Source organism: Stegastes partitus, unplaced genomic scaffold (genome assembly GCF_000690725.1).
Source record: "Stegastes partitus isolate 25-593 unplaced genomic scaffold, Stegastes_partitus-1.0.2 Scaffold0, whole genome shotgun sequence".
NCBI lineage: Eukaryota > Metazoa > Chordata > Actinopteri > Pomacentridae > Stegastes > Stegastes partitus.
Window position 1 is genome coordinate 1,845,563 of NW_007577731.1, and position 25,955 is coordinate 1,871,517.

The 25,955-nt window shown below is 46.1% G+C and overlaps 1 protein-coding gene across 2 annotated transcripts; it reads right to left on the reverse strand.

Moving 5' to 3' along the window:
• Positions 1–8: 8 nt before the first annotated feature.
• On the reverse strand, positions 9–25,107 carry LOC103360179 (TSC22 domain family protein 2-like). Of its 2 annotated transcripts, XM_008285893.1 has the most exons (4): positions 22,583–25,107; positions 13,152–13,226; positions 2,328–2,379; positions 9–2,016 (listed from the first exon to the last, which is right to left on the reverse strand). In XM_008285893.1, the coding sequence occupies exons 1-4, from the start codon at positions 24,454–24,456 to the stop codon at positions 1,624–1,626; spliced, it is 2,394 nt and encodes a 797-aa protein (XP_008284115.1). In that variant the 5' UTR covers positions 24,457–25,107; the 3' UTR covers positions 9–1,623. The 2 variants fall into 2 exon arrangements, with proteins under 2 accessions (XP_008284115.1, XP_008284190.1); XM_008285968.1 differs by lacking the exon at positions 13,152–13,226.
• Positions 25,108–25,955: the final 848 nt, after the last annotated feature.

A 25,955-nucleotide genomic window follows, 5' to 3' on the forward strand; every position in this document is an offset into this window, starting at 1 on the left:
TGACATTGTTTTGTTTTTGAATCTGAATATTGCTTTTATTTAAATACATTAAAATTTGCAATGTAACAAAACTATTGGCATATGAAATTCAAACACCATTTAAATGAACAAAACATGGCTCACTTCATTTTTTTTCTCTGTGACTAGCGTCGGTTGGTGACGCTAGGTTATTTTATCTCCGTCCACTCGCCGCTCCGCATCATCTCCCCTCCCCTCCCTGTCCCCCCCACACCCCCATTTACACTGTTCACAGACTATCTTACAATAAGAGTGCTGAATAAAAATGAGGTAAGAAAGTGGTTTGAAGATTACAGATCATGCAGAACATGCTGAACAGCAACAAAAATATTTCGTGAAGGAGGAAGTAACAAAAAAAAAATAAAAATACATGTGTGCATTTTCAAAATAATCAATTTTTTTTTTTTTTTTTTTTTTTACACAGCTTTGCATCTTTGGTTACAAAGTATGTTGAATGATTTCACAGCTTTTCCCCCCCCTGGCCCCGTCAGGAACACAAACGTAAATAAGGAAGGGGGGGATGTGGCAATACTAATTCACTTTTAGATGAACTACCAGCAGTTGTCACCCTCCTGCAGGCTCCTGTTAAAATCTGATGGATGAAGAGTCGTCGCCCATCGAGGCTCTTAATACTTTACAAAAATGTACATTCAAACTGGATCGAGCTGTGAATTGGCAGCGTAACATCTGCATTAGTGTTAAACATCTGTCAGATTTTTTTTTTGCCTACATTTAACAAATATATAGCATTGCCTGGCAAGAGCGGCCGATCTGTTGAAACACTGTAAAAGAAAAGAGGAAAAAAAAAAAAGGGCTACTGTTAAACAAGTTTCATGAAATTGTTCATTTATGAAAATAGCAGCCCTGTAATAAATAAAAAACACTTAACAGTAGAACTCAAAAGATTGATGATGCAAGGGTCGATAAAAAGTAACGGCAGCGGTGTGGCGCTCCCATAAACACTCTGTCTGTCTCGCTTTCTTTCTCCCAGTTCTGACTTTACAACATGAAACAGCAAGGCTAAAAATACCCCTTTACCCACTCAGTTATTTCATTTAAAAAAATAATCGCTCTCTTTTAGACAATCACTCCCCCGTCTGTCCCTCACCTCCCCCTCCCTCCCCCCAGCAGACACGCTTCTTTGAGCAGGTCAGGAGGATGGTTTCTTATCCCAGCACGAGTCCATCGATCCAGGATCACAGCCAAGATGGAAAAAATGGAAACCGACCTTCCCCGACGCTCCACACCTCGTCCCTCCACCTCCCTCTCTCTCTCTCTCTCGCTAGATGATTGCATTAACACTGGAAAGGCCCACAGTACAGATGCGCACACACACACACACACACACACACACACGCTTACATTCAAACATCAATTCACAGTCTCGCTTGCTTGCTAACTCGCTCGCTCGCTCACACACACACACACACACACACTCACGAGCACTGTACTTTGTGGTCAAGCTGGTGGCTAAGAAGACAGTTTGTTTTTTTCTTCTTTTTAAATTTCACATACACTAATTGTAATAAGTTGCAGAGAAGATGCTCTTCTTTTTTTCTTTTCTTTTTTTTTCTCCTGCCCTGTGTGAAGCAGGGCAGATGCACTTCAAGCGGAGGTGACGTTGGGCTGCAGCTGCTGCTGCTGTTGGCCCGGGTCGAGCTGAGTCTGGAGCTGCTGGGGTTTGGGGTGGTGCTGGAGTTGGGGGTGAGGAGGCTGCGGCTGAGGCGGAGCTTGAAGCGGCGGCAGCGGCTGCTGCTGCTGCTGCTGCTGCTGGGCCTGTTGCTGAGGCTGGCTGAGTCCTTGCTGCGGGGGCGTGGCGCCGGAGCCGGCGGCCGACTGGGCGGGCAGCTGAGACAGCTGCTCGGTGTTGGCGAGCGACTTGAGCACGGCGTTCTCCCGCTCCAGCACCGAGTTCCTCTCAAACAGCTCCTTGATCTGCTCCTTTAACACCTCCACCTCTTCGCGCACTGCATACATCAGATGGCTTTTCACCAGGTCCTGAAGGAGGAGGGGAAAGATAAAGAGCAGCGTGAGATGTGCACGGACGTGTTAGAGAACCTACAGGCTAGAAGCTGTTCCTTCTAGCTGTCTATTCAGAACATAAAGACCCTGTTGTGTTCAAAGACAGCCGTACGCGCCGCTTCCAAGAATATAACAAGGATGGGTCGATCTAAATAACTAGAATTCAGCAACACGATACGATGCAGGGCGTATGTGTGTGTGTATGTAACCCAATAGCTGCTTCATGTGCTTCAAATCAAAACGTGACATTTTGGATCCGTGTGATCAGCGGTGGACGGGTTACTCACCATTGCCTGTTCAATTTTATTATCGATGGCAACAACGTTGGTTCCAGAGGCACTGAAAGAAAAAACACACAAAGAGAGGACACAGAAAGTCAGAACTCAGCACAGAAGTGTCAGGATGTGACTCGGTCAGTGAAACCTCCAGGGAGGTGATTGAGTGGAAGGAAAAGGTTCTGAAATAACTCCTGCTCTCCTGGATTATTACTTGTAATCCAACACAATAAAGGGGTACACGCTGTACTATTGACACTGATTTGATAACTGAATATATCAAGAAGTAAATTCTGAGGTAATATTGTAAATGAGATGAACTCTGTTCAGGACTTTTGGAGCCCAGGTCATTTGGTTCGGGTCACAGGGACATTTGTGATGCATTTGGAACCAAAAACACGTCAACTTATTGTAGAAAAGTCTATAATGAACACAAATATTTTGCACATATTCTTTCTTCTACGTATGGAAACATGAAAGTCCTGAATATGGTTAAAACGTTATTGATCCCTGAGGAGACGTGAACGACCTACCGAGCTGATCTAAAGCATTCAATCACCTTCACCTGCTGCAATGAACACATGAACGGATCAATAATTATAATCTATAAATAGACATTAATTGGAAATGTGCCATCCTGCACAACTGTACTTTTATGTAGTATTTCCACACTGTGATGGTACAACTTTTAGTCAAGTAGAAGATCTTCTGGTCACATTTTTGCCCCTTTTTTCTTCTTCTATATCTTTTCCCAAACAGAATAAAAACTCAGAACACCAGCAAACAGACAAGAATGAACAATGAACTAATTAAAGATAATAAACCAGGAAGAAGCAGCTCAGACTCGGTGCTCCATTCATCAACCAACAGGCCACCAGCCGCCACATATCTGGGTCGTATCATACAGAACCACCCGTCACCGCTCTGGGTCACACCAGAACCTTACAGCTCCAATCTAGGTCACGCACAGGAAAAATGAAGAAGCCGGGCTGCAGGCGGCACCCCCAGGCCCGAGTCGGTCCGGATAATGCATCACTTTGTTGAACTGTTAAAAGTTTCCAAAGGCCAGAAGCATGCAGCCGAAGCCCCGGTGCCGGGATCATTAACCCCGTCCCGCTCCGTCGTTACCTGCGGGGAGCGCGGTGGGAGCGCGGCGGGTCGCAGCTGGGAGGCCGGGTCGGCTCACCAGGGCAGCCCGGCGGTTTGTAGGAAAACGTGCACGGCATGGCGCTGCTCCGGTAGCGGCGGACACAAGGCCGCCGGAGCGCACCGGAGGCGGCGTGGCAGGAGGCTGCTTCACTGTGACCGCATATGGAATAAAGAAACCCGAAGCCGACGGGTGGAGAAGACGGAGGAGTTGACAGGAGGCGGAGACGCATGTGTGGGATTATTTGTGGCTCCGCCCGCCGCTGCCCGGCGGGAGGGACGGCTGGATGTCAGCAGGGGCCTCAGAGCGACTCTACCGGAGGGAGTCTGAAGGAATTACCCCCCAAAAAATCAAATTTAAAAAACTGGAGCGTTTATTGAACTTTCTGACAAACTAAAAAAATTATTAAAAAATAGTTTGAAGTACAGCTTTTACCCTGTTGAGCCTAAACCAAGAAATAACAGACAGAAAATTAAAATTTTTTTGAAACTGGAGCATTTATTGAACCTTCTGACAAACTAAAAATAAATTACTTGCACATTTTGTAAAGTTAGTTTATTTTGTATTTTATTTTTTAATAGTATTTAACTTTAGCCCGGGACAGTTTGTCTGCTGTTTGTCAAACACAAACTGTTTATCACTTTCATCGCCCACTAAAGCCCCAATCTTTAAATTTTATTCTGGATTATTTTGCCAACAGCTTCAGGATAATCTGTGGCTGGATCCCAATGTAGCTGTTAGCTGTTAGCGTAGCCTTAGCCACTGTGAAAGTAGCTTCTTGTTCAGTTTTTGCAGCATGTGAGCTACAGCAGCACGCTGAGTTTATTTGAGCTGTGAGCAACTGATGGAAGTAATGCTACAGATAATCAGAAAGATGCAGAATATCAGCTCTGGTAATCAGCCAGACCAGTAATTACATTTTAAGTTTAATAGCTCTGATGTGTTTCAGTAGATTTCTGTTAAATGTCACACGTCTGTGTTTTGCAACGGCCATAAATGATTAAAAAAGACTCATCAAAAAGCCTCTAAAATAATTCTGGAAAACAAAAACACCCCTGTCACAACTGAAATGACAAGTTATTTGGTTTATAAACCTTTTTTAAAAGGGTTGATAAAGTGCAGGAAACCCAAAAACCAGAACACCAACAGGAAGTCAGACAGTCGGACCAAACCGGGCCAGGCTGAGAAACACACTAAACAGAAACACAACATGTAAACTGTGAATATTAACAAAGAGAAATAAAATAACAGAGTGATAAAGAACTTGCTGAGGTTATATAAGTCTAAAAAACAAGTTTTAAGAAGTGGTTCTGGGAACCTCGTCGCCGCAGGCAGCTCGCTCCAAAGCAGGAACAACCTTCAGGTTTTCCTCTGGAGCAGCCACAAGCCCCCACCTGAGGATCTGAAGCTGCAAGCTGGATCAAATTAGGGTCAGCGTTCCTGCCGTGTAGCTCGGGGGCCGAACCCCGACAAGCTTTTAAAGTGATCAGTAAAAACTTACAATCAAGTTTTAAAATGAGAAAGAGGCCGGCGGTGGGTTGGAAACCGGTTACAGGCTGAGCTGCTGCAGGCTGCTGGAGGTGAGCGGCTGGCTTTCGTTTAACTCAGTCCGTCAGTCCATCAAACAGCACGACTCTATCCAGCCCAAACAGCACCATCAGCACTCTATCGCTGGGCTGTGAAAAAACAAAAAGAAAGTCCTGCCCGACAGCTGCACGGTACCAGCAGGACTGCTCTCCACAACGGAAACGTGTTCCTCAGAGACTTTTAAACTCGTGGAACGTTTAGTGAGCCTTATTTAGGTTTTATGTGTTTGCTGCTTAACGCATCACGCTAAACAAACACACTTTAGGAATCGTGTCAGTGAAGAAAAAAGGGGAAAAAATGTAGGAAATCCACCCAAAAATCCATCCTCCATATCATCAGCTTCATCTGCTGTCCCTCTATATTCAAAACTGGACATAAAGTCGTTCAAACAACCGTAATAAATAGGTAATTAAATACTTAAACTACACTTTGCTGCTGATATTTATGCACCATAACTTAAGTAGGATTTTTAAATCACTGTGTTGGTACTTTTATTTTTGTTCTTCCCCACCCCTGCAGGGCGGAAAGTTTGGGGAAAATATGTATATAATATTTTTCTGACAGGACTGCAGGGTGGTTCGGTGGTTAGCATCGTCGCCTCACAGCTAGAAGGTCGCCGGTTCACGTCCCGGTGAGGACACCCGGGATCTTTCTGCATGGAGTCTCCATGTTCTCCCCGTGCAGCGTGGGTTCTCCGGCTTCCTCCCACAGTCCAGAAACATGCTGAGGTTAATTGGTGATTGTAAATTGTCCGTAGGTGTGAATGTGAGTGTGCTTGGTTGTCTGTCTCTAAGTGTAGCCCTGTGATAGACTGGTTACCTGTCCAGGTGAACCTGCCTTCACCCTGAGTCAGCTGGGATAGACTCCAGCCCCCCCGCGACCCTAATGAGGATTAAGCGGTGTGTAGAAATGGAAAGTCGAGCTTCAGTTCAATATCGACTACGTATTAGATTTAAAAATTCAAATTGCACAGATTACAGTTCAGCCCCACCTCTGGCCTGTTATCTCTACATGTATGGACTTAAATGATCAGTATGCACACATAAATAATAAGAAAGTGAAATGCCAGCTGTTGTAGGTCATTTAGAAGCTGTGTCGCCACTAAACACTTCCTCCACCAGAGGGCCACGACGAGCTTATTTTTCCAATTGCAAAATGTTCAGCTGTTGTCCAAACATTTTAGTAAACAAACGTCATAAATCCTCATAACCAGCCATCATGCTGAGTTTCCATTATTGCTTCTTCTATTAATTTTCTGACACCGTATCAGCTGAGCTCCAGCCAGAATCATGACTGCAGGTTTTTTTGCCTGCAACAAGTCGAGACTCCCGCTGGAGACAAGATGTTCTGTTCCTGCGCACCATCCAGCTCATGTGTGTGTGTGTGTGTGTGAGGCCGGTAGAAGCTCTCAGCTGATTGTTATCAGGGGCTGCACTCAGGCAGGAATGTCCTCCATACCTTCGCAGCTATGAAACGCTGTCACTCATGTCCCCTGGGCTACCTTTGATCTCGTGGTCGAACACGAACTACATGCAGCGAACAACGAAGACGAGCTGAACAAAATCCACACGGTGTCACTCAGGCGGCCCATCACACGCCCATCACTTCGAGAAGTAAATCACAGAGAAGAATGTGCACTTCGACTCGGTGCTCGCTGAGTCTTTCCCTCAGAGACCACGCCGTGTGACCCACCCAGCCCCCACGAGCGCTTACATAACCCAACGCTGTAAAAAAAAAAAAAGAAAAGAAAAAGCAGCGACTTCACCCAAATGTGTGTTTAATTTGGATGAGGCGTCACACACACACACAGAGCCTCCTATAGTCTTCCTCCCTAACAGGAGCTTTCAACAGGCCTGTGCCCAGAGGAATCTCTCGGCCTATAAAACGCAGACGCTCAGTGGACTCTCTGGGTTACACCCATGTTGCTTCACCTCGCCAGTGGCTTCAGACGGAGACGCAGAAAACAAAAACATGCTCCATTATTAATAGGATCACACCATTATACTGCACACATTAAACACACCAGTGCTGCTGTAAACGCGCTCATAGATGCAGGCAGCAGCTCTGCTTAGAGGTGGGCGACGCAGCCAAAACATCATATGATGAGGAGATCCAAATCAGAATCATAATTCTCCTCAAAGATTCAGTTAAACTCATGTGATCAGTTGTGCATATGGTCGCCTGGATACGAGGCTTCACCTCTGGGCTAAAGGGTCACGAATCTCTGCATCCTGTTTACTGCTCTGGTGGCGGCGGTTCGTATCTCCACCGATTTGACAAATCTTTCAGGGTTCCCTCGTCAGTATTCCTCGTGAGCCGCCAGTGTCGCTGCTGTCGTGGCAACTTGATGTCTTTCAGTCTGGATGAAAACTCACCAGAGAAGAAGCTGAATGACGTCGAGGGACACTACAGGTCCAGCGTACAGGTGAGAAAACACCTGACAGCGCTAGCCAGTTAGCAGCGACTGGACTTTCAAAATAAAATACTTACATGTACAGCCGTCCTCTAATTTATTCATCTCCTACCATTAAAGAAAAGGCAAAATTCACAATAGTCACTCAAAAAACTAGAAGCTGAAAAAAGTAGTAATCAATAAAAATGTGCTAAATTATAATTTAGTGAAATAAGATGTTGCTTTTGAGTTGTGGTTGAAAAGAATAATTTAAAAAAAAAAAACTGTCCTGGATAAATTAGAGCACTTTGCTGATGAGCGGTGGGCCAAAATCAAATCAAGCTTGTTTTTTTTGTTTTTAAAAAAAATCTATTTCTGTTGAACCATAATTCAAAAGCAACGCCATGATTTTAATTACATTTTTATTTCTTATTACTTTTGTCAGTTTCAACGTATTTCAGTGATTTTTTTTCCTTCTTTAACGGGATGGTGTGATTATACGTGTAGCTCCTTCAACAACACAATCCGCTCAATTCCTCCCAACAGCAGATCACATGCTAGACTAAAATCATCCATAGAAGAAGCAGCACATCACCACAGTTTGAGAAACACAGCTGGCATGATCTGCCAAATAAACGACTAACCACGATAAATAATCGACAGAAATTCAACCAAAGGGGTTTGTTCTAAGCTTTAAAGGCAACTTTTTTTTTAAACCCAGCGCACAATTATTAGTTTTCATGAAGATGTTAAACTTGTCATGTGGGAGACTGATGGGAGACAGATGGGAGAAATTTGCGCAGTAATGAAGATGTTGTCAAAGCAGCTGTTCTGCGTACAGTCGGTCTGGACGCTCGCCACCGAAGGCAGACGCTCGCTGGGTTATCAGGAAGGGAGCGTTTGGGGAAACCTGTGAATAAAAGTGCATCCAGGTCCAAAACCTCACATGACAAGTGCTCTGTAGGTGAACGGTGTTAGCTGGGGAGAGGCTGGTTGTGCAAATCCAGTTCTTTTTCTTTTCACTCGCTCAGATCCTCCGTTCTATCTGACCAGAACTCCCACATATTAGTCGACTACAACAAGGAAAATAAACTCTTTTCTTACTTGAAGAGCTGTTACCGAGCATTCGCTAAAACTATTAATAAATGATCACGATTGCTGCAGATTAATTTTCCGCCTGTTGCGTTCTCAGCTAATCGCTTTAGCTCTGTTGTCATCTAAGCCTGAAATTGATACCGCGCCGTAAGTCTTTCTGCTCATGACCTCACTGCCGTTAAAGCACGGGAGGGGGATGAAGCGTTCTCTCCTCCAGCTGATTCAACCGGAGGCGACAGCGAGGTGGAGGGAGACGGACTGCAATCAAACCGGAGGAAAGCTCCAAACACCCATGTGTTGCTGTCAGAGGAACATGTGACAGGCGAGTGATGGGTCTGTAACTATGGAGACGGGGGAAAACATCAATAACACAATCATCGTCGGATAGATTTTCACAGAGACCCGAGCCAAGACTCGGATAATGAGCTGTGGGCTCCGCTTCCTGGAGTCACAGCGGGTAAGACGATTCTGTTAAGTCATGACGGTTTGGGCGGCTTCTCTCCACTTGGGCAGCAGACGTACGAATTACACCGAAACACGCAGGAACAACAATCAAGTGAAAACCATATTAGGACACCATCTGGTACTCCCGAGTAGAACTTCCAAGAACAACTGGCACCGGAGAGGTGGAGATTGGGGGGAGAGGTGGAGGGGGGGAGGACATTTTGGAAACCACAACATGAGTGAGCAGCGTTTTGGAGCTCTAGTTAAAGCGCCGCTCCTGACACATATGATCTCGTTTAAGCCTCTCAATCTCCCGTCAGAGCTGAGAACTGGTTTGAGCGCCTGACTTCAAACCGAATGCACAGTTAAGCCACCTGCTCTTTTTTTTTTTTTTCCTTCTTCTCTGCGTTACAAAGCAAACACGACATAACTACTGATGTACAGTTTGTAGGGTCAAGCCTTAGAGGCCCCAGGGCTGGGCTGAGATCAAACAAAATGCTAATGAGGGTTTGAACTCACTCTGCCACCGATTGTGCAACCGGTACTTCTGTAAACCTCAACTTCTACATTAACAGGACTGACGTTTATAAGCTGCGGGCAGAATTCGGCGTTTCCCCATACGGTGCGAGCCGTAAAATCGGAACGTCAATAAAAAGTCCATTAGAGGCAGAAAAGTTTACGGAGCGGTGAGGGGATGTATAAATCAACGGAGCATCAGATAGTTGTCGTTCCTCGCCTCTGGCAGCGGCGGTGGCATTTTTAAGAGCAGCAGGCTTCCTTCTGCGGCACTGTAACAACAAATCCATCCGCTGCCTGCCCGAGACACGATAAGACAAGTTCAGAGTCGAGGCCTGATCATATGCCCAAGGACAACAGGTGCACGAGTCAATCTTACTTAGTCGCCTTTTAAATGCACCAAGTTTCAATGCAAATATTGTGGTCTCGGCTAAACCGGACCATACCTTTTGGACTAATTTCGCAGCTTGGTGTTGCTATGAGAAGTCTTTGACACTCTCAGATGTGCACACGTCTGCTTTCATTTTATCTGAGAGCCGACAACTTCCACCTAACGTAACAACGCATCAGGCAGAGTGCATGTCGGAGAGCAGAGAATCGAATGAGGAAGTGCTAAAATTGCAAGCAGGCAAGCATCAGAGGCAAGAATTAGGTGTAGCAGCAGCTGGACAAATTTATTAACTACTGTACTTCATGTTTTAAGTTTCAAATATACTCAGTGTTCATCTATTTTGACATTTTTAACATTCCTATTATAGTAATTTATTATTTTTTAAATAGTGTGGATGCTAATATTTTAATTGGTGGGTTAAATTTGGCCCAATTTAAAGGAGAAGTCTGACATTTTTAGAGAAACAAATATGTGCTATCTCGCTAAGAGAGATCAATACTGCTCCTACGTCTGCACTGTACAGACATGATGAGGATAAATAGCCAGAAGCTACCCCTCTATCCAACAGAAACAGGGTATGTTTGACTGACACAGCACCTTTCAAGAGCAAACATCATAAAGCGGTTCACAATAAAAGGCAAACAAGGCATCGAGGAACGGATATTAAATCCAAAAAAGTTGCCTATCAGCACCTCTAAACTGATTTTGTTTCTCCGAGAAAACAAAGAGACGACACACAGTTTCACGGTAACTTGAGAACTTGACCAAACTCTGCTGCTCTGTACGCAACTCAACATAAAAACTGTCAAAAACTGGTGTGGGATGGGCAGTTTAGGGGGGAAAAAAAAAAAACAACCCTAAAAATGTCAAGAGAAAACCATGGAGACGCGGAGGAGGATGACACACTACGAACGATTCTCTGCCAGGAACATGTGCTGAATGAGCCGTGAGGATTCTGCAACGGGGAACTTTTATTTTGACAACGCACTCCTCTGCAGCGCCTTTGACACAGTTCTACTTTGGGGCAGTTGGTCAAGGCCTGAAATACACATCACAGAGTCGAATACATCAGCGGTACGTTTTCTTCACATACCTCTCTATAAATAAAATAATAAACGCGGGAGTGATCACGAGGTGGTCCGACTCTAACGGACGGGTGTCATCAGAAACACAACTGGCAGCCTGCAGTGTGTTTTGGCACACTTTCACAACCTTTTCTATGATTTCATCTGGTTGCCTCAGACACGATCCTAAACAAACCTGAACAAAATAGACCAATTACGCTTCGATACCAAAAAGCCCTCGCCAAGATTTACCAAACACAAACGCTTGGTTATCTTCGCTTCCATGGAAACACAAGCAGCTCTTGGCCGAGCAGAGCATCCAGAAGTGAAGCGAGGGGTTCGTAACGTCGCTATTAGGATGTTAATTTTTTTTTTTATTTGCATGTAAACTAAAGCAGTTAGAGCAAGCAGCTGGATTGAAATCATCGTGTGTGTGTGTGTGTGTGTGTGTGTGTGTGTGTGTGTGTGTGTGTGTGTGTGCAGTTCCTCAGCGGCTGGTGACGGTGTGTCAGCTCTATATTTCTCTAAAAACAAGTTTCATTTCCTGTCGCTCAGATATGGTTTCACGCGCTTCTCTTTTTATTTTCATAAATGCCACTGGCCTTTCAGATGGCACGCCCCCCAGATATGGGTTCCTCTGGGTACAAGCTTCCAGTAGAGCCCTCACCGATGTCTGTAGGTTCAAGCATTCAAAAGATATTGCATTTTTTCTTTTAGTGGTGCCCAAAAGTCCCTCTATAAAATGCATGAACATACTAGTATAAAAACTGGTGTCAAATTTTCAGTTTTACAGATATTGTTTTCAAATTTGAAATATAAGTGCAATACAAGTTTTTTTTTCTGTTGGCACACAGTGTGTTTTAGTTCTCACCACCTAATGCTGCTTTATGCTCCTTTATTTTAAAGAAAAAAACTTAGGCGAGGATTAAAAAAATATTATTTTCTGTGATGATTGAAATGGAATAAGTTTTTACTGGTAGCACCTGGAGTGGTTCTGGTTGCTGTGGCTAAAACTGGAGAGTGTTGTCTTTACAACAAAGGTCAAACTTTATATACACTCTATGAGGATCAATAACATTTTAATCTGGGGATGTCACTTTACAGGTGGTTGCATTAAAATGACCCAGAATGATAAGAGGTTGAGTAAAATGTTTAAATTACAGCAAAATTAGGCCGTAAAGTTACTCAACTTTGATGGTGTTATTTTTGTTCTCCGTACATAACTTAAATGAGACAAGCTGAAACAATTAGTTGATGAATTGGTTCGTCAACAGCAGGCCGATACTGTCTTTAAAATCTGAGAGTACGGATATATAGATGAAATGTCAAATGAGATCGCCGGCGTCAACCGATTACTTGCTCTGCATCAGCTGATTACCAGGGGACAGATTACGCCGGGTCAGCTTGGCTACTGGGAGCTGACGAGTTACCGCCGCTCAAGGATGGTCATCACGGAGCCGAGCTTCTAGTTCAGAAACGTGATGAACTGTAGAGCTGTGGCAAAACAAGACCGTGGGCTTTCAAGACACTTTTTGTACAGTTTGTGTCGTATAGGTAAGCTAACATCTACAGACAGCAGCTGGTACTAGTAAATAAAGTTTGAACATATAGACACTCCACGATTGGTTTCTGTGTTAAACGGGTACAAACCTCGCGTAAAAAAACACGTCAAGAGACGACTGATCGATTTTTGCTGCTCATCAGTCGACATACACAACACATCAAAGCATCCTGATGTTTCCTCAGTCTACAAAATGTTGTTTTTTAATCTCTGCAAACCTAATTTGAGGAAATATTTCTCAGATGAATTGATTTAAAATCGGGTTAGACTTGTTTACTGCTCGCCCGACTGGACTCCGTTCCACCGTCTGAGCTGGCACATCCAGACGTGTAGGCCAAAACCTAAAGAAGCAATAGCCAGGCAGTAAATTAAACTGGATTTTTAAGTGGCACAGACAATATATAAAGAGACAGGGTCAGAGCCCCAGAGAGAGAGAGAGAGAGAGGTGGAGGGAAAATAACAGAGAGAGAGAGATGTTGTTGAGAAGTCTGTTGGCCAATCCTGCGCTTGCTGCCAGGCTTTGTTTCCAAACTCAATCCATGCACGTGGAGAAAGCAAAGCTGGCTGCTACTGAACACGGCACACACATTGTTAGACTCTTGCAGGGCCTGCCCAGTCCAATCCAGTATGGTACTGTACCTATCACTGTGGGCCTTTGAGTCTCTTAATCTGCTGCCAGACTGGAAGGCCTGGTAGAAGGCCTTGGAGGGGTTCCTGTGTCAACCACATTCGGGGAAGAGAGAAGAAACAGACAGTGAAGAGCTGAAACAATGAAACACACTCAAGTTTGATTCCTAGAAATGCTTCCTTGCACAACTCCACAGCCCTCTCATAAAACTCTTTCACCCGAATGCTGCTGCAGTTAATTCGGCTGGAAAAAAGAAAAAAGAAAAAAAGGCTCTTATTCCTCAATGCAACACAGAGGACATTCAAACAGAGCAAAGTGGGCTGCTGGGGGAAAGGGGAGCCTTGATTTAAACGCAGGAATGCATGCTCAAAGGTGGGGACAGCTTCGTAAACTTTAAAGGGCCTCCCTCGGGCCATTTACCTGCAGTGCGTTGCTCACAGCTCAGTTTGCCCTCCTCGAGATGAGTCGTTGCCCCTTTTTCAACTACAAATACGTAATGAGTCTCAGGTGTTACGTACGGCAGAAAGAAACTGATCAGAATCACATCATAACGCAAAGGGTTAACTGTTATACAAAGATATACTCACGCTATGACAAGACAGGTTTGTGTTATTACAAAAGAGAAACCTCTCTTCTAACAATTTTAATGTAAATTGGTCATGATTTGATGAAGCTAAGACGTGGCAGGTTTCTGCTGTTATTAAGGATGTGATAAGTTATGTATCCATGACGAGTCCAGCGACCTTCAGCTGATTAATTAGAAAGAACGCTCCCCAAGTGTGCACCAGAACTTAATTAAATCCATGAGCCATATTCTCCGCACACCGTTTCCTCGTTTGAACACGAGCTTAAGCAGCTGAGACGAATTGTGTCCGTTTGTGCATCCTAATGACACCGATAACATGAACAACATATATATTCATATCACAATGTGAAACTGATGCGTTGCACGGCAGCGATACACAGCTTTAGTGTATTAAAGTGTGTTCTGATCAGTCTCTTGGATGTTTGAGCCTCACTGTGCCAGAGAAGAGAGCTGTTTCTAAATTCATCTTCTGGACAGAGCTTTTTTGATAAAAATTCAGAATTTTTAACTCTTTAATAGAGTTCACAAGTAGGGGTCGATCAACTGAGGGCCTGGAAGATTATGATATACAGCTGTGACTCTATAATCCGACCCTTAACAATCCTAAACCTTGCTATCTGACAGGTTTTTAGGAAAAACCAACAGAACCCATAAAAACAGCCTTAACATAGCGACAGCCTTGGATTCTGACTCCAACATGACATTTGATGTCACCAATCAGGATAACGGCGTATTATCTGACTGAACAATCCCACAGATTGGCTACGTTCACACTGCAGGACTTGATGCTCAATGAGGATTTCTTTGTGAGTTTGTTCACATTTCCAGTTAAATGCGACTTGTATGTGATCTGCTGTGTGAACTTCATACGACCCAAAAGTGTCCCGCATACGCAGAAGAGGACACGACGACGTCACACGCAGCGAGCGTGCTCAGTGTTTATGGAAGTAAACATGGATGGTAGCGGTGGAGCGTATCTGCCACTCCCCCGCTGCCACCGATGGTGGAAACAGAAGTGTGAGCGCTAACTAAACTAGCATCAGCAGCCAAGTACTGCCTGTGTGTTCTGGACACTTCCACCCCGTCAGAGCACTGCCCCAGGGTGGAAGTGTCGTCCCCGGGGCAGCGGGGTCCGTCTTGACAATCTGACAGCCTTGCCATCTGACATAGAAGAAGGTTTTACATTTAGTGTCAGATTATCCAGTCACAACTGTATTCTAAATTAATGTTAAAATGTGCCACTTTTGCTCTGGTTCTGCGAACAGCGTTATCCGCCTGGTTAGATGCCATAAGCCTCAACCAATCAATACTTTTAATGCTTCTGGATAAATGTTGAAAAGCTCTTTTTTTATTAAAAAAAATAAAGAAACAAAGACATTTCAACAAAGTTTTCTGTGCTATTCTAAATTTTGACACATTTATGTTTTGGTTTGTTTGTGTATTGATTATAGATCTTCTCCAATAATAATAATAAAAACACATCAGTCGACCACTAGTGTTGAAGAAGACTGGCTCATTTGGGCTAACACTGTAAACTTTCCATTATTTTGGCTCAAACGCCATCAAACTATGGACTTTAACATTACGTTCTATATTGCTGGTAATTAAGCAGAAGAACACAGTGTTCTACGCCAGAGATGTATCTCAGGAAGGGGAAAGGAAACCCCCATGTTGACCCCTACGCACACACATTTCATCTACTCCCAGCTCATGCCTTTCAAAACCAACTGCTTCTCTCCCACATTCGCACAAACGCACACTGACATGAGCATATGCACACATACGCACAGAGAGCAGCGAGCCAATGGGGACGGAGCTACGCACGCAGCACAGGGGAATGAGGAGTTGATTTACAGCATGTGTGTGAATATTATAGCAGCCAAGGCTCTTTTCCTAGAAATCTTTGGCACAAACTCCCTTTGTCACATTACCTCATGACTAAACACTCTCACAAACCTCCTCCTATGGCTCTGCTTAATATTACTTTGCGGGCACTGGCACAAAAAAAATAAAAATAAAAAAAATCTCCACACACCTCCACAGAAAACCTTCTCTTTTCCACATACTCTGTACAAGTCTGCCATCGGCCGAAATCAACAAGATCAGATGACTTAGAGTCCTCTTCATGAATGAGGTAAAAAAAAAAAAAACCAGAGGAGTCATCATTCCCTGTTTTCAAGTAGCAAACACTCGGCTCTCAATGGCTCTCTTTGTACGTCTAAATTGCAACAAGTCAATATCCATTTATGAAAGCCCCTCTTTGTAAACCAACCAGCCAATGTGTTCAGCAATGAAAATGCGGTCTCCTCCGAAAAAACCCAAAAGCACAGAGAGTGATCAGGACAGGAGGAGGGAGCCTTAACAGATACCTACACTCAAGAAAAATCCCCTTTTCTCAGAGCTAACCTGACAAAAAAAAAAAAAAAAAAATGGCTGCACATGCTCAGGCTTTGCCAGATACCGCCCCGGAGCGAACGTATGACCTGGCAAGCGAGACGAAAATAACCTTTTCGGTGCATTTTTGCCGGCTGATGTCACGCATCGAGCCGCAGCATGACACATGTTTTCTTCCTTATTTTTCTTGCGAAGCAGCAGCCGTGTCACAGGTTCAGTTTCACGGTGCCGAACCTCTTAACAACCTCAGTGAACATGTGAAGAAGCCACAGTAGTCTTAAGTGATGAGCAGGGGGGGGTAAGTTTGTGTTGGAAAGTTGGTGCAAGTAAAAGTGCAAGAGGACAAAATAGGAAAGTGTGAAAGGCAAGCATGCAGAATGCAAGGTGTCAAAATAGATTTTTTTATTTTTTTTCTTGCAAGGTGGTGCAGAGGCGTCGTGCTTCAGCGAAGGTCCCGGCGAGCACTAAAACTTAACTGCAGATAGGGGCGACGCGAGCTACCACATGAAAACCACAAGGGCCGTGTTTGGAAGACATGGGCCGCAGTGGAAACCCTCCCATTCTGCTCTGCTTAACCAATTGCTTTAGTGTGTAGGGCCGCAGAAAGAAACAGGGCTGAGGGATTACTAGCAAAGTGGGGGTGGCAGTAAATGGACAGGTAGAGTAATTGGGAGGCAGGGGGCGCAGAGGGAAGAGGAGGAGGCTAAAAGAGGGTGTTGAAAGCTCCCACTGTTGGTGCGGCATGAGGAATCGGGTTCTCGGGAACGCTCATACATCCACCGCGGCGCAGAAGTAGGTCAAAACTATTTAGATTTCAGCGGCCTCATGGGATTTTCTTTCAGCGGGTTTTGGGTTGTAGTCGAGGGAGATGGAGCACACGAAGGACCCGGAGCAACTGCATGATTACGGCGTGGCCACCAGAGGAGACCGGGAGCTCGGATCCTACGAGCATGGGTTAGTTAACCCAGGAACTTTGTCCCTGTTGAGTGTTTTTAATCCACAAAACTTCCCTCCTTCCAAAGCACCTCCAAGAAGGGTGGCAACCAGTCGATCAGACGCTGCATTCAGGAATTATTCTGAATATTTAATTATCAACAGAGGCGTGAATTGCACAACGAACTTCTCCAAACTGAAAAAAACTAGAGTTGATGGGAGTAAAAGTGAGCGAGCAAGACAGCAGATAGACTTTATTTTCAACTCTTAGAGACATTACTGCAATAAAAAAAGCCTTTTGTGGCTCCATGGGAGCTGTGTGAAGTCTGATCATTTCTCTCCAGTGATGTCATTCGAGTGACCGCCGGTTGAGGAGTCTGAATGAAATCAAACTTTGGGGCGTAGAGTTTAGAAAGACGAGCATTTATGAGACCTCTGCAGCCTCGTCTCTGCTGGAGGCTAGTGCGAGCTAGCGGCTCGAGAATACTGGAGCCTCTGCTAGCATAGCACGCGTGAGGTTTTGACAAGGAAGAAAAAAGTACGGAATTAAAAAAGAATATATTTCTGGCTTAGCTGCATCATTATTTTTTAGAAATTCTCTATTGTGAGTCTGAAAAGGTTAGAAAGAAGTACAAGGCTACTTTTGTAAAGGGAAGACATATTTTCTACTGTGGAGTCTGGCACCTTGCATTTCTTACATTTCATCTTCAACACTTTCTGCAACACAAGCATGAAGCATTACAATCATAAAGTTTCTAAAGAAAAACTCTTTAACCTCCTCCATGTGTACTGAGGTGCCTCATCACAAGCAAAAACTATCTTAAAGCAAGCAGTTGCTGTGGAATCTGTTTTTTTGTTTGTTTTTTTTTGTGCCAACCTTTGTACTTTCTGAGATACAAGGAAAATTCAGTGTCTAATTCCTGGAATTGTGTGAAGCTCTACTAGTCTCTCAATGTGTCCAAGAACTGACATTTGAGTGGATTATACAGTATGGAGTCTAAAACAACTGACAGCTCGGTGACAGGATCCACCTTTGGGCTATTGCTAAAACAAGCAGTTACCTGCTTGTTTTAGCAAAAGTGATCAAAGAAGGAATGTGATCAAAGAAGACATGTATTCATGGGGTGACAACCTGGAATGGCAGCTGTTGTTTTTACGATTTTATATTAAAAAATATTAAATAACTAATGAAATGAAATTATCATAAAACAAGTTCTAAATTATTACAACTACATCTAGTTTGTGCCGAGCTGGAAAAGGGACAGAACTACAAACGTGAGCCGCGCTAATGCTTCGAGTGGCTTTCCAAAAAAACAAGATAACAAGCGCATTCTGAGCTGAGCTTATCTCCGGCGCAGTACAGCACATCCCCAGTTAAACAGGCCATTAAAAAAAAAAAAAAGCCATCTTCTGCTTGTCAGAACAATGGAGGGCCTCAGTAGCTGGGGAGGAGGTGATGAGTGAAGCAAAGCCTACAGACAAACAGACTGGAGGTGTCAGTCAAACCAGAACAATACATCTTTCTTTTTGAAAATAGCTCAAAGGCTGAGAAAGGGGCTGGGGTCACACAGGATGAACAACTTGACTAGAGTACACAGAAACACATACCACACACACACAGCCAGTGATTAAAGGAGTTCAGGAGCAGGAGCAGGAGCTGTAACCCTGCTGGTGAATGCAGGTCACTCTGCTGCTCCTTCACACATCCGAGCTGCACGGCTCCAACAGGAAAGTATTACGGCATAAACGGCGGCAGCCAGATTGAAAAAACATTTATTAGCATCGAGGCGAAAGACGTCCGACAAAGAAATGTGTTGACTTCTACCTCGGTGAGGCACTCTGGATAAAATGTGCCCACCAAATGTCACGCGATACGAGCAGAGAGCCCCATTGCGGAAGCGGGGAGCGAGCTGAGGAATATTAAATGAATAGAAGGTGGAGAGCAGCGAGAGGGACTCTGACTGAAAACAGGATACAGCAGTAAACCAGAGGTCAGCGAGTGGAGGGAAATACCCCGCGGTGCACGCTGTCTCTCCGTGTCACAGAGCCACGCTTCTAACGCGACTCAAAACGATGTCCAGTTTGTCCAGAAGCCCGTGCGACAGCTCCTCAGGGATCCCCAACATGGATCCATGTGCACACACCGAGTCAGCCCATCCCCTCAAAGACACACCCCTCATCCACCCACACAGTGTCTCAATTCACAGTAACTACAACCTGGACTCTCCCCCTCCCCTGTCCTGTCCTACCTCCTAAGGAGTCTGATCTTACATAAGCTGCCATTATGTGGGGACAAAAAAAAAAAAGAAAAGCACCATACCTCCCCGGCAGGAGTTCGATTACAGACACGCTACAGACGCAATACGTTTATGCAAATGAACCCGCAGACTAGAAGCAACAAAAAGACGTTATGATAATCCACCAATGTTAATTTACGCCTGCAGTTGCTGAAGCCATCTGGGAAACATTAAGCCGAGCGAGCCATCGTCTAAGTACGAGAAAAACATCTTCGGTCTCTCGTCTGTATCTTCATTGTCGTACTTTAATTACTTGCAGGGAAAACTACAGGGCAAAGGAAGAGATGGGCAAACATCAGGGCCTAGCAAAATGACCAAAAGGAGTCTTTGGAGGTTGTGCAAGCCGTCGCCAACCCTCTTAAATATGCAGCCAACGCAATATAATACATGTAATATATTCCTGTGTTGTACAGATGGTAGATATTAGCTACTGGAGGAGCTCGTTTGAGGAGAAGGTGTGTTTTTGGAGATAAACAGCGCTGTGGAAATGTAGAAATTAAGCAAGAGACAAAAAAAACTGGGGGAGGGCAGCGGTGGTGGTGGTGGTGGTGGTAGGGGGTGTGTCGAGCATAACTAAAATGCTTGTTGAAGAGAGAGGCACGGCGGGTTTCACTCTGCAGCTTCCTCCACCTCTTCTGAGCTCGCCGCAGTTGCTACAGCGAAGGAATGTCATTCAGCACTTCATCTGTACACGAACAACTGTCAAGCCCCGTCTGTCAGTCAATCAGTGGGCTGGCTGGTACGAAGCACCGACCGCAACGATGCTGCACGTGGAAAAAAAAAAAACTAAACAAACCACGAAGCTGCAGCAACGTCAGTCGACTTACGGAGGGAGCATGGACGTACGGGACAGAAAGCAACATTTCAAAAGAAAAGGGTCGTGACGTGACAACGGCTGCACTCGGCGGACACACCCCGCTGTCAGGTCTCTTATCGGCAGAATAGAGGCACAGTGGAAAGACTACTGCTCAATGTCTGATAGGGCTCGGCTGTCGTAAGTGACCCCTGCTCTTATCAGCCTGGGAGCTGGCTCTTCTCACATACAGTAGGTACTCCAAAAACCTACAGCGCCTTGAGCGAGCGGTGTAAACAATGCCTAAAATAGCACCCTGACATAAAAGTATAGATCCACGGCCTGTTGTGATTAGACACGAACCGTGAGGAGGACAATTTGAAAAGGTCTCCATCAGAGGGTTTCAGACTGTCGGACGTTCCTCCCTATCACAGAGGAAAAGATGTCGCGTGAGATGAAAGGGACGGGTGCCCGCTGGGGTGATTGTGTTTGGCTCAGTGTTTGAGCTGCTTATCGCCACGGTCAACAGTAGTAACCCACAGCTCACACAGGCAATTAATGCACATAATAAAAGAAAACCCTTAGGGACTGATCATTGTGATTTATGTGTTGGGGTTTGACTACCCACGACTCTCAGCAGGATCCGTTACAGTAAAGGCAACGAGTCTGTGATCCTTTATTTGATTGAAATCTATTCATTCTGGCTAGTTGATAAGCAGAAAATGTCAATAATGGTTGAGTTAATACAACCCTATTTTTTTTTTTTATCATTTGATGCTGCTAAATTTGCTTCTGGCACTGCTCTGTGGAGGAAAAGCTTTAATTTCCTTCAAGAAACATCCATAAATCTGCTTAGAAATCAGAATAAAAGACTTGTTATGACTCCAGAACCTAACTTTCTAGTCATAACAACTGCTAATAACTAGTTATTACCCCATATAACTAAAAAATAATAAATAAATACAGCCTTAAAATGGACAGGGCTCACGTTAAGAGTCCACAGCGCGGCTTATATACTATAGATTATAGCCATCGATGGGAGCTGTAGTCCTAAAGCTTCTCCCAAACAAAAATAAGGCAAACACTAACATTAGAAGCGACAAACTGCAATAACATCAACCGCCACAATGACAGACGTGTGCACGGTCGTCTCAGTTTTCTCAGGCAACACTCCCTGGTCCTCAAATCACCGACACGTATCACCCCGGTGTGTGCAAAGACAGTAATCTACTGAGGTGTGTTTGGTCAACGGCACAGAAACGGCAAAGATAAACTTCACAAGCGCAAACTCCCCCCGCCCGGAGTGCGCATGACGCACCGAGACGAAATACCGTTTTAAGGGGTTGTCCACCCACATGTGAAGAGAAAAGTAGTGCCAGCGTTGTGCAGTCTGCATAATATCCTGTCTGGTCTACATTCTGCTACATCTGTCGATGGAAACCACAGAGATTTCAGGCACTGTATCATTTCCGCTCATGCGTGCCATCTACTACACCGAGAGCTGAGAGAGAGATGACTTTAGGGAGGGAAGCATGCTGTATGTAGTTATATGCAGGCATAAAAAAGGCGGATTATCTTTTTAAAAATAGTACTTGGTTGTAGATCACACGCTGCTCCCGTGATGCCTGCTGTAGGTTAGTTTTATTTGTGTACGGAGGATTGTTAATAATCAGTGCCACACAATCCTAATTGCACTAAGCTCCTCTGCGGACACTTTAATGAGCAGCGACTGATGGAGCTTTGAGTGCGAACCGTGTCGTGAATGCATAAAATCAAACACTCTTCACTTTGTTTGCGTTATTTCTGTAGCAGGAACTAACCTATTAAAAGGTCAGGCATGCAGCACGGCTACAGGGCAGAGCTGACTCTATGCAGCAACTTTGATGTTTGCAGTCACCTCACACATGGTAGGGTGAGAGCCGAGGAGGGAGCTAAAGGTTGGAGGCATCAGCTAAACACTTCCACACAACACACACCTTTAGGAGTTACACAGCAGTCGTGTGTTTGTTTGACAAGTTGTTGCTTGTGCAGCCACGGGTGCCTCAAGTGCGCTACTTACTTTTTAAATCCCTAATAAGAAGCAACAAACATTATATTTCCTTCCTGTGCGCCACTAGTCTCTTCCTTCTGTGAACTCCCCTCCCTCCCTGAAACTACGGGGAAAACCCTGTCCATCTGACACACTGAACAACCGACACTGCCAACTCGGTGCTGCTGTTTGTCATAGCTTTCAGTTTTCACCTCCTACAATCACAGCTAACAGCTCCATGGGCCTGCTATGACAAACTTCTCCCCCACATGAACGTGTGCACCGTTAGGCCGTACACTGTCCTCGTGCGATTGCTGAAACTGTGCGCACTGCTGGTAACGTTTCACAGGAGTGGTGAAGCTCACCAGGGATAAGAATTTTTGAGCATTAAAGAAACAGAAGCGTGTTACCTGTCCTCCTCCCCGTCGACAGGTATGTGGATTCCAAATAGGCTGTTGACAGTCGGAGTGGTGAGCTGCAGGCTCTCAGGCATGAAGGGCTTCACCGGTTCCTTCCCGGGGATAATTGGAAACTGTGCGTTAACGAGTCCCTCTGACTTCCTTCCACCACCAGCACCCTCCACCTGTCCAAACCCAGTCACTGGAAGGCCCTGTGCCCCCAAAGCTACTGGAGTCTTACTGTGGAGTATCTGACCTGGAGGCAAACTGAAGGTTGTCACATTTGGCATGGCTGCACTGGAGGCACTGGGCACAGCAGTGGGCACAGTGGCGGGCACACTGGAACTCGCTGTGATGGCAGGCACATTTTGTACACCGGAGGATGCAGGATGGCCATGAGGTTGAGGCTGTCCAGCAGCGGTGTACTGACCCACAGGCTGCTGCTGCTGCTGCAGAGCGGATCCACCAACCAGTATGGAGCCTCCGGCACCTCCCAGTCCTACAGTTTGCTGCTGCAAGACGGCAGGAGCTGGTTGTCCGGCAGGTACAGATCCTCCTCCTGCTCCGGCAACATCTCCAACCTGACTTGGCACAGAAGCCCCTCCAGAGGCTGGAGGCATGACCGCACTGGGTCCTTGTCCCACGGGCTGCGGTAATGCAGACAGGCTGGACACTGGGAGGGACTGGCCAGTGGCAAGCCCTGGCAGCATGGAAGTAGGCTGCTGCTGCTGCTGCTGCTGCTGATAGTACTCAGCCTGGTTCTGCATCAGTCCAGACAACTGGCTGGTCAGATGGAGGCCCACAGGAACCTGTTGCTGCTGCTGCTGCTGGGGAGGATAAGCAATGGGTTGGGCTGAGGGAGGCATGATGGGGGACTTCTGTATGTGGATCCCAGACTGAGGCAGGCCGTTTTGTCCGACAGGCAGCACGTTCTGGGTAGCAGGAGGCTGGAGACCTCCCACCGCCGGCTGAGCAGGGACAGCTGCAGGTTTCATGTTGGAAAAAGTACTGTGTGTGGCTGATCCACTGACACCCTGCTGCCGGGCGCTGTAGTTCTGATGGTGGAGCTGCTGCGGTAGTGTCTCCGCTGGATGCATGCGAGTTGACGAGCCAGAAGCATCCGCCATGGAGCCCAAACCCTGACCTGAGTGTGTTGCCGGGGCAACCACAGATCCACCTGTAAGGCCGAGCCCGCTGTCTCTGTCCGCAGCAGGGTCCAGTGTCACACTGGGATGTCTAATGCTATCTACAGTCCTACTAACAACAGAGCCCTCAGAGTCCTTCTCGTAAAACTCTGTACACGTCCACCTGCCTCGTCGGAAGGGTTCTCCAGTACCATGATCGAGCTTAATGACCCTGAACCGTGAAGTGCAACTCACCGTGGAGGTGGCAGGAGGGGGAGCGGAGCTGATGGCTGCAGCAGGCTGGGATGTGTTTACTGACACACCGGATGGCCCAGCACTGGCTGCAGGCTGCTGCTGCTGAGGGACGAGCGGTAAACCAGCTGTACCTCCGATCCCCGGCTGCTGCTGCTGCTGACCACCTTGAGTTGAGGCCGACACTCCCACTTTTCGAAACTCCCCCAAGATGCTGCCTGACAGCGCGGACACCTGACCGGCTGGAGGTACGGCGGATGGAGCCGCAGCACTGACCGCCTCCGGCTCCCCGACATTATTCAGGGCTTCTTCGGACGAACTTCTGTCACACGCGGGCTCGTACTCAGCCCGGGACACGTCGTAGATTTCCGACGACACGTCTTCAGTCCGTGACTCGTCCGGGTCCTCCAGACTCTCCGTGTCGTCGGCGGCCCCTATCGCCGCCACCTGGGCCTGAGTCACACTGGTGATCTGAAAGCAGCTCTTTTTCTTGGCCGGCATTTTCGACATATTGTCCGCCTGGTTCCCGGTCCCGTATGGCTATGTTTGTCCTCCGTCAGAAAGAGACGAGCTGGCTGCAGTTCCTCAGAGCTTAGATCATATTCAGCGCAGACCTGCTTGTGTTTTTAAGCCGACCTAACTGTAATCAAGATGAATCTGCGCCATCCTCTTCCTCTCTCAGTCTCCTGTTGCGTCTCATGAGCTCATAACGCAACGCCGCACTTCGTGTCGTCTCGTCCGGCGGTGCGGCTTCGGGTATCGGCAGCCCGTACGGCGGCTGCTCCGGAGCTCCCCGTCGGTCCGGACCGGCCTGCTAACGTCCCGGCTGTCCAGTTGTCGAGCGGCCGTTGTCGCAGAGTGTGTTGCACAGCTGCAGGAGCTACTTTAGGCTGAGGAGGGCCCGGAGCCCTCCACTCACGGAGCTAGCTAACGATCCAAGCCAACTGGCTGCCGCACACTCCCCCTACGTCGGAACAAGTATGCGAGACATCCTCCCGAAAAGCGGTCCGCTGTGTCGTCTCGCCTCCGCGGCTTCGGCTCGTCCGCCGGCGACCGGTGCTGCGACGCTAACTGCGGCGGAGGGAGAAGGTCGCGGTGGAGTCTGACGCCGAAAACAAGCGATAATCTGAGCAGCGCCTTCAGCTCCAGCCTCCCTCACTCAGTCACTCTTGACAAGATGGCTATGTTGTGTGCCGCCGCGCTGCATGCTGGGTAGGCAGAGCGCGCACGGATGTTTACGTACGACGCGTCTGAGAATCCCCCCCTCGTGCTGCCTTCATGGTCCCGTGGGGAAAAGCAGCATTACTACAAACGCACCACGAACGCGGGTAAATTTAAGCGAAGTGGCGGTTCTAGACAATAAAAAACGACAACAATGATATTTTATCACTAAAAACGTTTATTTACTTCATAATAAAATTAAAGAATTATTTTTTTTTTTTGGTTTTCTTCTTTTACAAATAATACATCAACTGAAACTATGAGGTTATCAGGCCAGTGCTGAGATGTGTAGATTTGGCTCATGCTGATAATTGAGTCCACAAAATTATTTTTCAACTACATGTCTTTATTGGCATCAATGTCACACAATGCTGTTTAATAAGTGGATCAGCTCATCATCAAGCTCTGCAGAAGCTTGATAACGATCCTGATCATTTGAATCAGGTGTGTTGGAAGAGGGAAACATCTAAAACATGCAGGATTGTGGCCCTCGAGGACCAGAGTTTGACACCCCTGCTTTAGATGATATCACCTTAGCATCTAGTTCCACAGTAAAGAACCTCGGGGTTACTTTTGACCAGGATATGTCCTTTAAATTCCATATAAACCAAACATGTAGGACAGCTTTCTTTCATCTTCGTAATATTGCAAAAATCAGGAGCATCCTGTCTCAGAGTGACGCTGAGAAACTAGTCCATGCATTTATAACCTCGAGGCTGGACTATTGTAATTCTTTATTATCAGGATGTCCCAATAGTTCTCTTAAAAACCTTCAGCTTATACAGAAT

Coding starts and splice junctions, on each gene's coding strand:
- LOC103360179 (XM_008285893.1), bottom strand. CDS start 24,456: ATGTCGAAAATGCCGGCCAAGAAAAAGAGCTGCTTTCAGATCACCAGT. Junction 2,380..13,151: donor TCAAAGGCCCACAGTGATAG/GTACAGTACCAT, acceptor TTTTTCTTTCAG/TGCCTCTGGAACCAACGTTG. Junction 2,017..2,327: donor ATAAAATTGAACAGGCAATG/GTGAGTAACCCG, acceptor CTCCTCCTTCAG/GACCTGGTGAAAAGCCATCT.